Source organism: Gavia stellata, chromosome 5 (genome assembly GCF_030936135.1).
Source record: "Gavia stellata isolate bGavSte3 chromosome 5, bGavSte3.hap2, whole genome shotgun sequence".
NCBI lineage: Eukaryota > Metazoa > Chordata > Aves > Gaviiformes > Gaviidae > Gavia > Gavia stellata.
In genome coordinates, this window is record NC_082598.1 from 56,129,630 (window position 1) to 56,142,225 (window position 12,596).

The window sequence follows — 12,596 nt, forward strand, 5'->3', positions numbered from 1 at the left end:
CCTAACAGGCAGCTTTCTCTGGCTTCAATGATATTATTTCCTTGGGAAAAATGAGAATACTGCTTAAACAAAAAAAATGTATTTTTAGGAAATTAGGAGTTACATATGATTTTAACTTCTCTAAACTAAACCTTGCTAAAACAAGGGTAAGAGTTGGTGGCTGCTAAATCTGAACTTAAACAGCAAAACTTCCATAGGAAAATAATCGCTTTGTTCTTTACACTCTTCCGCTTTCACAAACTATTAGGATAATCTGAAGGATTTCTAAAGGACGGACAGAAACATGTTCAAAGTTTGCAAAGTTGCCCGAGAGAGCAGAGCCATACTTCTTATTCTGATACTTCCAGATAAGAAAAGCAAAACAAGACTGATAGTTGGTGCTTTTTACCAGACTGTCACAAAACTTACCCAGGGAAGCCCATGAAGGTGCCTGCCAAATGTCGTTGAGTTGCCAGTACAGAGCTCCCATTGTGTGTCCTTCTCCCTTGATTATTTCACTTTGACTAAAACGATAGAATTCAGTTTCTGTCTTTATACACTGAGCCTGCATCACCTTGGTCAACAAACACAGAAAGAGAAAAAAATTTTCGTGTATTTTGTATTTTACTTTACTTTCAAAGCATGTGTGTATATATTAACATACAACACAGACCTCACAGCAATGGCACATAACTTCAAACACTTGAGCCTTCAAGAGTATGCACCTGCAGCACAGTGGGCCTCTGCTTGAAGGAGATCTATTCCTAAAATCTCCCAACAGCTTTACAAGCAGTATCTTTAGAGAAACTCTGGAGGGGCTACTTCCTGCCTTCCATCCAGTGAACATCACTGGGCAAGAGGATCTTTGAAAGGCAAATGGAAGACAAGAAAAATAAATTTAAAATAAGTATTTTTTAAATTAATGTAAATTGAAAAGCCAAGAGTTGCAAAATGATGTCATACTGCACTACCTCCAGTATACATTACCATGTTGTCCACATCCCTATGCTCTGAACACATAACACACATTCCCAGTACACAGTTAAAATTGTGCACCGAAAGAGCAACGTTTTTTCACCTGCACTCACTCCTACTTCTCTCCTTCCCCACCCTGTCTTTAAAAAACACTTTTCAGAATTTTTCATTGGCCAGGTTCTCAACAGAAGCCAAATAGCCTATTGTTTTCTTCACAAAGTATATTACTAGGCTGGGGAAGTATTAAAAGAAAGTCTCAAAATAAAGAAAAAATTATTCTTCAGGACAGCTCAAAAGGTAAAGATAACACTTCTAGTTAACCACTAGAGTCAAGTTTACTCTCCTTATCCTTTTTGCTATCCGTATTTTGGTATTCTTAAATTGTTTAACCTGTTAATAAGGCTCCGACAGACTTAACCCTGCAGAAACTCTCATAGCTGTTTGAGTCAGAAAATCACTGCACAAGTTTTAGCCCTGTTTCCAATTTCACAGCATCATCTATCCTTGTTCTCTTGTCATCAGTGCCTAAAGTTCTCCAGCTGTTTTGGTTTTATATAAAACTTGCTGACAGCAGCTCTCAAACATTAAAAACTTAGTGAATGTGCAGTTATTCCCATCAAGAGCATTTCTGAAATTCTTGGAACACATCAAAAAGTAACAGCACTTTAAACTTGCCTAATAGCATTAAAAAGTTACTTAACATCATTTAAAAGTCACATCGAAATCATGAAAAAAGAAACAAGCATGAGGTAAACTGCTATGGATGAAGAGCAAAACACAACCTACTGATTTAAAAAAAAACAACAAAAAAATAGATTCTCTAAAGTATCAGTAACTGAGTCCATAACAAAATAAAAGCTACTAATAGTCTCATTCATAGAGACCTGCATTCTCTAGAAACAATCTTGTTTCCAAAGCTTATGCGTTCCTTGTGGCAAAAATCAAAGCAGTAGGCCTACAGGGGCCATATAAAGAGCAAAACATACCCCCCCTGGAACAGGGAGTAACAGCGTAGCACCAGGAATATTCCCATACCAAGGAAGGCCAGCACATCCCTGCAGCCCCAGCCAGCTTCACCAGCGGGCCCAGCTGAGGACTGGGACAAAGGTAGCGCATGCAGCCAGACTTTCTCCCAGTTGAGTCAGCTTCTGGGAAATTCCCCGAGAAGCATTCCAGCCCTTCTATGATGAAAATTGCAGTCTCTCTCCAATAAACCAGAGACAAGCTAGTTCCGAATTAAACTGGACTCTCCAATGCCTCAGTGAAGAAACTTTCTGTATGACCGAACATTACCTAACAGAATACGTCCAGTTTTAACCACTGACATTATCTATGGAACAAGTATTAACACCTACTTATATTGAAGACATCACAGTTACCTGAGTGAGGTAAATCATATCTTTGAACTTCTTTATGGGATCTGTGCTCTGGGGAAGCTTGAAATGATGCCCAATCTGTTGAAGCATCTGATCATTACCATTTTCATGGTGTTGTCGATGGAGAGAAAAATTACTTGTGTAGGACCAGTCCTCAGTGGAGGAAACCTTTTAAAAAAAAACACAAAAAGTAAGAGATCAGAATGAAAAAGCAAAATGTGCATTTAATGACTGAAAGGATATTCAGGAAAGGATATCCATTACAGCCTGCTGACATCATCCAAAACCTTTAAAATTGGTAGTATATTTCTGTAGTGCCTCATGCAGTCATGCAAGGATTTTCAATGAATAACACCCTTTGCTTACACTCCTTGTACAGATAAATGAAAACAAACATTGTTGTTGAACCCAGAAGAGCAACTTCTGGCTCAATGGCATTTAACCTATTTGTCCTAAGGTTCAGTTTGGACAAGGGACCTCAGAGGTTTGCTTGCATTCATAGTAAATCAGAAACACCCTAGATTAGAGATGGAAGAAGGTACTCTAGTCAAACACATTTAGGTATAAAAGTTACAGAAGTTAGCAGGGCTATAAATTCTAATGATGTGTATATTTCCAAAACCTGCCTCTCAAAACAAATGATCATGAAAGTTTTTTTCAACTAAGGACAACAATGCAGCATAGCTCATACAGTTATTATTGTCAAGGTTTCATCGTAATTACAGTCTCTATAAAATTTTTATTTAAATTTGTTCCTTTTTAGGCTGGATTGAATACTTTCCAGTGTTATTAATATGGATGAATGTACTGATTATGTCTCAGATAATATACTTTGCCCAGCAAATTGAAAGGAACATTCTGATCTCCCTTTAGTTGTATGCGTGAGTATCAACATGATACTCATCTTTCTCTGAACAAATGGAAAAACAGCATGATATGTCTCTGCTCCAACTGGATAAATACGATACAATATACAACACCTAAATTTAACAGGAGACAAAATCAAATCCCCTTATATGCAATACATAAACAAGTTATTTAAGTAAAAGAAATTGGTAAAAATGATAAAAATCAATACATTTTAGAATTCAGCATTTGTCATATTTCTTTCTGTTTCTAAATGAACACATATCCTTAGACACAGCAAAAGGAAACAGATATTAGGCAATCATTACTAAGCTATATATTAAGCAGAATTAGTATTAAAATTAATAGTCTTATAATAGTCTCTCATCTAAACTTGGTTCCTCTTGCAACATTGAGGTAAATATATTGAACATTGAGGAGGAAAACAGTCCAGTTTCATCCCCTCCCTCCACAGCAGCACACACCTCTATCCCACCTGTACCATACCACATCTAACAATGTATTATCCCAAATACAGTTCAGATGCTCTAGTTTGTGGAGAAGAGACTCACTGCCCTCACACTAAATGAGAGCAAAGGGGACAATAAGGTGTGGAAGCCCAGCCTTACCTTTTCGACTGTACTGAAGGAAGGCCAGGATTGAAATCCATATTCTGAAGCAAAACGAGTTTTAGGATACACTGTCCAGTTCCAGCAGTCATTGCTGTAGTCATAAAAGTGAGTGTCACCAAAATGGGTATCATAAGGATTCTGGGAGAGCCAACCTTCTTTAACTGACTCCAAGCCATTGGTGGGACTGGATGCAATAAAAGGGCGACTCTTATCTTCCTGGGATTTAAAAAAAACAAAACAAAACCACAACCCCCTCACAAAGTGATTGGCTTTTATCATCTGAATATATATAGACCATATTTTGAAAAGGCAGGAGGGCAGAACATGCCTCTTCCAAATTTGTGAGTCACCACGTAGGAAACATTCCCTTTGTGTCCTGACATTCATCACCTTTACTTGCTTAATTAGCTTCTTATTTATGTACTTGGAGGACAGCTGGGCATGATACTGCTTGCTCTGCTGTTCTAAGGGATTCTCTCCTCACATCAAGAGATTTTCTATCTTTATATGCTTCTAAATTCTTAATGAAAGCTATTTAAAGTGTGCCTCGTGAAAAATAAACTCAAGGAACATTAATCTTTGAGTACTGTGACTTCTTTATGGAAAATCATTACTTTTGCAGTGTTTTTGCAGGAACAAGGCCATGATTTTCCCCTTTCTTATTGAGTAGTCACCTAAATTTAGTCCTAACAAAGCCAAGGTATTCTGCTACTAATGCTTGCATGGTAGCATTGCAGGTGGTTGTCATTTTGGCTGGCTCTGCATGTTAAGATAGATGAGACTATAAGAAGGGTTACATTTCAAATGGTTCAGAGCTGCCTTTATTTATAGCCTCAGTAGATTTAGCATACTAAATCTTTTAGTAGTACTCTACAAAGTACTGAAGGAATCCTTTTGCAGGTATAATTCATTTAGCACCCTACTTGTAGTAAGATACAGGCCTGGGTTAGTTACCAGTCACAAGTTACAGCAATTGGCTCCAATACAGCAAAGCACTTAGACATGTGCTTCATTTTAAGAAATAGTCCCATTCCCCCATTATTTTTTTTTTTTTACATGATTAATTAATAATTAATAGAAACAATTTACTACGGGATATCCTGGATTCCCTGAAGTCTTCAGCTCAAACTTAGAAGTCTTTTTAAGTTACAAAGTCCAGTACTGATAGTAGTTACAGGTTTCCTCAGCTAGCTTGTATTACACATAACCTGAAATTATTTCACTGTGTGGTTCCTTCTGACACTCAAAATAGTTATTCTACGGGTTTAAAATAAAAGAGGGTCCATCTTGGACAGCAACGCTGCCCAAGCAAACTGTAACTAAAGAACAGTATCAAGCCAGAACACCTCACTTTGCTGCACACGCACTGGCCATCCAACTCATGTAGCTAATCACAGAAACACCACAGCATACCTTTACCAACAACTCCATTCTGAAAAACCTAGCCGAAATAACAGAAATCTACAATCAAGATGTTAAGCAGGAATATAAGACACTATTACCATTTAGAATGCATAATTGCCCCCAAGAGAGGGATTCTTTTCAGCAGCTTCTTTCAAACCTGGCTTCATTTTTATTGTTTCCTCCTATCTCAGCTTTTTCAGTAGAAAGGTATTCTATTCTAAATTCTCAGAGTACAACTACTCCGATAATGCCAGTAGCCTCCAATAACAAGCAACAATATTGCTGTCACCTACATACTGAGTGCCTGTCTCAGCAAAGGGAAACTTCAGGTCATGAGCCTCATAACATGAAACGTATCTCATCCTGAAAAGGACAGAGATTAGACTAAAATTACCATACCCTGAAGTCAGTAAGATCATACTATACAAGGGATAACTGGGCAGGAAAAGGCCACTAGCATTTTTAGGTTAACAGAAACTCATACTCTTGTTGAAGAAGGAAGTTCTAACTGGACAAAACTCTTGCACCATTTTGTCTCTTAGCTAACGGGAGTTTAGAGTACTTACCTGTGGTTCAAGCGTTGTTTGTTAATCCCTATACAGTTATGCAACATCAATTTGGGACTTTTAAATCAATTTCACTCTACATACACCCATAAAAGTTAGTTAAAAGCAGATTCCATTAAATAATGAAGAACTGCAATACTTCTAGGAGGAGAAATAAAACTACAAAAACTGTGCAAAATGCATAGTTCCGAATCACAGCAGACATCATCACGGATTCCAGGTGCTTCCAGTCTGCATGCTCACAGTTTAAGTCTTATCTCAAAATCTCTTATTTTGCCTTCATATACTGTAAAATATCATCACTTTGTTTTTCAAAAACACACAATATAATGACTACACAGCATGAGGACAATGTTTAGCATAGCTTTTGTTTAACCGGCTTAAGCCAAAAAACTTAAGTCAAATACCAGAAGAGCACACTGAAAAAGTAACACCGTTATGAATTTCTTCAACTGCTATTAAAGGTGTGAGGGTTATTAAATCCTTCTTACAGTATCCTTCAACAAAATCAGGATAAAGGAAATCTGATCATCTAGATTAACTAATTAATGGGCAAGTTGATTTTTGTCCACTGGAAGCGAAGGCATTTGTGGAGGTATTACAAATAGGAAGAAAAAAAAGAAGCAAGATCCGCTACATTTTCAGGTCTTCCTTTACATATTACGAAGTGTTAAAGATGTAAGTAATTTTTTTGGTTTGTTTCACTTTGAGCACAACCCTTGAGTTCAGAGAGTTGTTTACAAGAGCTTGGAAAGTGCAATTCCTCAAAAATGTGCTGTTTTTCATTTCCCATGAGGATTCCAAGAAAAAAATAAAAAAAACCCCAAGTTGCTCAAAATACAAAGGCTAAAACCTTTTGCCAAGCCATATGCCCTACAGTTTCTTGAGATCACTTACAGTAAGAACTATTTCTCGGATGTTCTTCACATAAAGCATAACGTAGTCTTTCGTATAGACTTCTCTGTCAGCATAAGGTATGGAGAACCAGTTGCTTGCAATTGCTGCTTCATTTTCATTGTTACCACTCCACAGAATAATTGATGGATGGGATTTTAAACGCCTTACCTGAAATACAACTTACAGTTTCAGAAGTCAAGCAAAATTACTTCTCTTAAAAATAAAATTAAAAAAATTAATAAAAGCACTTTATTACTACTTGAATTACAAGTCCACATGCATATTACATAAGCTAGGTCTACAATTCCTGTTTTTATCCACACTGTTCACTAGTCCCTCAGTTCTCCACCAGGCTCAAACTTTTGTAACATACACTTATAGAGGGGCAAACTTTTAATATGCTGACATATATCCACCATATGCACATGTGTACCTCCATCCTCATCTACTCAGCCACATATGAAGGGTAAATTCTGTGCTAAGGCATGTCACAATCATTAGAGCTCACTCTCAGTGAATAGTCTTAAACATCCTTGAGAAGAGGGCAGTTTAGACATAAAGAAGGCCTGTACCTCTACTTGACTGACTACTCCTGCAAGTAAGTCAAAAAGGATTTAGCAAGGTTACATTTTGTGTCTGCTACATAAAGGTACACTAACAAACACTTCCAAATAAGCATTTTTGGAAAGCTAACTTACACAGTCAATCAAAAATAGGTAGTGGGAAATAGAGCTTTGACACATGGACAAAATACCTGATGAGAAACTTCTGCTCTTACAGATTCTAAATAATTCTGGTCAGTTGGATACAGCGCACATGCAAACATAAAATCCTGCCAAATCTACAGGGAAAAAGAAAGAAAATACGAAAAAAAAGAATCTGTTAGTAAATCATTTTACATGCTTGAAAAAAATATATGGTTATTGGAATGCACAATCCTTTGTTCAGACACTTTAATTATTTTTGAGACAAATAACTTCTAAAACATTCTATTTGTTATTTGTGGAAAGTACCACCAAAACAATCACATCCTCCATGGAGTTCAGTATGTGCATATTCCACTGTGGTTTTCCTCAATAGCAGAGTTACAAAATATTTACCCTTAGGAATCAGATCCTGACAGTCTTCACCTATGAATATTGCTTGGTAGGTGGAGTTCAGTAAGTTTCAATGGAATAATTAGAACCCATGCACTGCTCAAATGTGAACATGGGGCAATCTTCAGCTGAACAGAACAATTTTGTATTTACTGCTTTGCAGGTGTTAACACCAAATCCCCATTACTTACCAAAAAGAGACAGTAATCCTTCTGACGTGGTATCAAGCACACTTAACACATGTTCAAGTGTACATGTTACCAAAACACTTCCATACCAAATGTGCAAACTGATCTTAAAAAGAGCAAATCTTACCCAGAAAGAGGGACAGAAACAAACTAGATCCTCTAACAACACAGTGATCTTTCTCTTCAAAGAAAGATCAAGTAGATACCTCTAGAGAACAGCAAGCCTTTCAATTCAACAATGAACTCCACTGGTACCTTGAAGGAGAAGAGTTACAAAAAACGGGGAAAGGAAGAAGCCCAATGAGATGGGTAAGATTTCTTGTTTTACCTGTTCTGTTTTTTATATTGCTGTAACTTTGAGACTCCTGACAGTCTATCTCAAATGTTAATGGAAAGATCTTTTGAAGGAGCACATTAACTGAACAGAGTCTGTAGGAGACTACACTTTTCTGAACACCGTACTACACAAACAATAGAGAGCGCCAGACCAGCTCCGCATACAATTGCATTTTCCTTGCAGTGAGAACATGCTTTTCCATTACTCTTTTCAGCACACATTCCCTAAGAAAACTGAAGATAGGGAACAGAACAGTGGGAAGTAACGGATCCATTAATAATTATTGCACTCCTAGCACTGTACAAAAAAGCAAAGCTATTGCTGAAGAATCACTCAGAATCCTTCAATGACTGCGTAGAGTCAAAACTCTTTATTGAAAGAAACTCTCACTTTTCACTCTCACTGTTTCCCCTCAGCGAGCTATCACTGTTTTTCCTTAAGCACAGTTTGACTCTAATGCACTTTTAAGCCTTTGCAAGACCATCAGAAGAAACAAAACCAAAAGCCTCCACCACCACCCCCTCCAGAACAAGGGTCTGATTTTCTGCATCTACTTGCTATTTTGGCTGCTAAATAAGATCTAAATCTTGCATTAAGCACTGTACAGGCACAGATCTAAGTGGCCTACTTAGGTGCCTAGTGTCAAAAATGAAAGAACTGTAAGTGCTCAGAAGCCCGGAAAATCAGGGCACTCATTCAGATGACTAAAATAGATGTAACTTTTTTTTTTTTTCCAAGCACACACAGCAGAAGGCAGCACAGTATCAATTCTGTTTCCCTGCTTTTTATGCTGTAGAGTAAGACCAAACACACTTCTTGGGATTTTAATACCAGATGCAACTTGACCTTCACTCATCTAGTCACTATTTCATCAAAACTTATTAACATGTGCCTCCAAGCTCATAGAATCAAAGGTACTCATCTAGGATTACCAGTGTTTGCAGCAGGTGTTCCCCTTACAGCTACATTTATACTCAATTATAGCTCGTTCAAAATGGCCCTTTGGGTAAGGCCTTCCATGCTTGGCTTCAGGCCAAATGAAATATTTTTGTTTAAAAAGTTTGAAATAAAAAAAAAACCCAAACCTTTTCAGCTATTGCTATAAAGGAGAAAATACTTTTAGAAGAAATAAAATCCATTTCCACAGCAGAGAAAAGCATGACTACCTTCTTTGGTGGTTTGATAACTCAGAGGTGGCAGAAAGCACAAAACCCAAATACAACAGGCCTTAAATCCTCACTGAGGTCAGATCGCAAGGCCTTTGCTCTCATCTGGGGCATACAGTCAAGCACTCCGATTCTTCAGCCGGGCTATTCTCACATGAGTAAGCCCTAAACACAGCTACAGGGCCCCACAGTCTGGCTGATGTGGAAAAAATACTGTTTGATCTTGTGAATAACCCCCCTCCCATGCACTACTTGTTTCACAACTATTTGACTGAGTGTTGCAAGTCACTGTTGATGCCTACAGACCACAAAAGTTCTATCGTGCTCATCATTACACTGTAAACATCATCTTCCTGCATTAAGTGACATCACTAGTACCAGTCCCTCAGCCGTTCATTTCTTCTCTCATTCTTTCCCAGGAGAGTAGGAAATGTAGAATTGGGAGAGAGGTACAGTATATAAAGATTAGAGTTCTGGTCTGAAAAAAGCTAGAAGACAGAAAGTTAAAGCCACAGTCCTGTTGCTCTGATTTTTGGGAAATGTAAGCGGGGGGGTGGGGAGTGGGGGGAAGACAGTGGGGAGAAAAGAAAGGGGAGATTCTGGGCTGGGAAGGGAAGTAGGGATGAGTGAGGAACAGAGCTGTAGCCTTAGTTACAGGAGAAGAATACAAACTTGGGTTCTAATATAAAGTCTCCCAAATATCACTTCCAGTGTCAACAGACAGCCTCAGTAATCAGGAACCATTCAAATTAAAAAGACATTTTAAAAAAAAAAAAAAGAAAGAAAATCAGGTTGATCTGACTTCTCAGGTTGGTGCTCTAGCCATGTTCTTTGGAAAGATGGCTAGAACTTATTATTAATTCTCTTATTTTGTTCATTTAGAGTGGATTTTTATTTACAAGTTCTTGTCAGTTTTTAAATAAGTGTTCTGTGTTCATTGTTTTTACCATTATTCCTAGTTCATCGCAAATATCATAAAATTCATCTTGTTCATATACTCCTCCTCCCCAAACCCGAAGTGCATTCATGTTAGCATCTGCTGCAGACTTCAAGAGTAGCCATAATCTGCCAAATACAAAAAGAAAATTTATACAAGTTTTGCAAAACTGCATCACTTACGAGTTTCTAAGGTTATAAAAAAAAAAAAAGCAAACATTCATCATTAGCAGGCAACCTAAGACTTACAACTCTGATAGAAACCAGACTATTTTGATACCTTCTAAGCCTGCATGTCTGGAAAGAGCTCTCAAAAAGCAATTTTTTGTCCAGAAAAGGTTACTTGGTTGTGTTAACACTTATGAAATGGATGGAGTGACACATGCAAGTAAGTGCTTTTACAGAAGTATTGGCAGGACCAGATTTAGAAATACTCTATTTTATGAATCAGGTTGCTCTTTTCTCCTTAGATATTACTTGCTTTAAATATCAATCACTTGAATTGAAATCCTGTTTTAAACACATTCAGAAATCTATATTCTCTCCCTGAGTTCCACAATGCATAGTGAGAAGGGAAGCTGAGTGAGAGGGGGAGGAGAAAGACTAAGACTCTGAATCTCATTTTAGGGATTCAGGCTCTGCTAATTTTTCCTAATTCATGCTGGCAACCTCTAAATTGCATTTGAATGTGCACTGCAGCATGCCCTGTTGCCCCAGTTCCCCAACTACCCAGAGCAAAGTTCAGTCAAAGTACAGCGTGGCCCCCATCCCACCTGCATCTCTGGGGTGTTGTTTCATTGAAATCCAAGAAGCCTTGACCAGAAGGGGGAGAAAGGCAGAAAGGCTACTATGCACACGCCTCTTTGCACGAGATGAGTTAGGACATGGCTGAAGCGCACCAATGAATGTGTCCCAGGCAATAAGATGAGAGAGCCTGAGGAACATCGCTAAAAATACCCAAAACACCAGTAACCTGTGGACAGCAAAACACCACCTTCCCATCAGTTATTGCACTTACATGCTTTGAACATCACTCAAATCTATTAATTAAGCCCTAATTCTGAGGCCTCCAACCCACAACAATTAGTGTCCTATCTTGAAAGGAGTTCCACCTCCCAACACCACCCTTTGATAGAGGGTGGACAGAGAATCAGGAGGAAAAAACCACGATCCTTTCTTCTTAGAGAACATCAAATGTGGCTTACGTGTCATAGGTCACTCTGTCCTGGAAAGAATCTGCTGGAATCCAGTTTGAGCCCTTGATGAAAATGGGTCGGCCATTGATTCTAAAGTAGAAACTCAGACCTGGTGAGCCAGGAATAGGCTCCTGAACAAGTTCTACTGTCCGAAAATAGGCCTGTGAAAACATGAAACTTAGGTTTTTAAAGCAGACAAAAATTAATTAAAACAAAATAAAATCACGAAAACCATTACAAAAGGGATGCAACTGAACACTAACAGCTTAGAAATTGTCAAGGAGTCAAAAGACATGGTCTCATCTCTGAATTCCTGTTCGATTAAAACACACTGTAACAGGGCTATAAAGAATCCTTCTGTAAACCTGTTCACTTTTTAAAGTTACTATCAGAGAGAGAGCGAGCATGCACAAATGAGCGTGCATGCGCATATATATGCGTGTTAGAGAAAAGTGCATGTTTGCTTACTGCAGAATTCAGTCAAAAGTCCAGCTGAGGACCAGCGAGAGGAATGCAGCGGTTGGATTACATCAGACACACCATTTAATCCACAATTTTCTCCTTACAGAAGGAGACTGTAGCAGCTCAACTGTAAGTCTCGTCCCTGAATGCCTAGCTTCAGGTTCATCCAGTAAAAGCAAAATCTTCTTTTACTGCCTTGAAATGATACCTTTTTAATAGGTGTAACAGCTAAAGAGAAAAAGATATGCATGCAAACACAAATGCCAGTTTGGAAGTGTAGGGCTCTTGGGCCATCGCAGCTGTGTTTGAACAGCATGATCAGCAATAAGGTTTCAGAGAGACCAGTTCAGCTAAATAACCACTAACTCTGTGTAAGGTTATTAAAGGTCATTCCAGATAAAAGCACATCTCAAGCAGAAGCCAAACTTTTACAGCCGCTCTTTCAGCATAATATCTGGCATTGTGTACTGCAGCCGCTGAAAAAAGAAAACATTCCTGCTGCAGGTGGAAGAAAAGTTCTCAAGAAATCATTCTGGACA

The 12,596-nt window shown here is 38.2% G+C and overlaps 1 protein-coding gene across 1 annotated transcript in view; it reads right to left on the reverse strand.

Moving 5' to 3' along the window:
• Positions 1-12,596, reverse strand: part of MANBA (mannosidase beta) — a 49,058-nt gene that overhangs the window by 10,647 nt on the left and 25,815 nt on the right. Inside the window, exons 8-14 of the mRNA XM_059817942.1 lie at positions 11,605-11,756; positions 10,411-10,528; positions 7,430-7,516; positions 6,676-6,843; positions 3,806-4,024; positions 2,334-2,498; positions 409-553 (exon numbers count right to left, since the gene is read on the reverse strand). Of these exons, the coding sequence (XP_059673925.1) occupies positions 409-553; positions 2,334-2,498; positions 3,806-4,024; positions 6,676-6,843; positions 7,430-7,516; positions 10,411-10,528; positions 11,605-11,756 (1,054 nt within the window). The remainder of the gene's footprint in view (positions 1-408; positions 554-2,333; positions 2,499-3,805; positions 4,025-6,675; positions 6,844-7,429; positions 7,517-10,410; positions 10,529-11,604; positions 11,757-12,596) is intronic.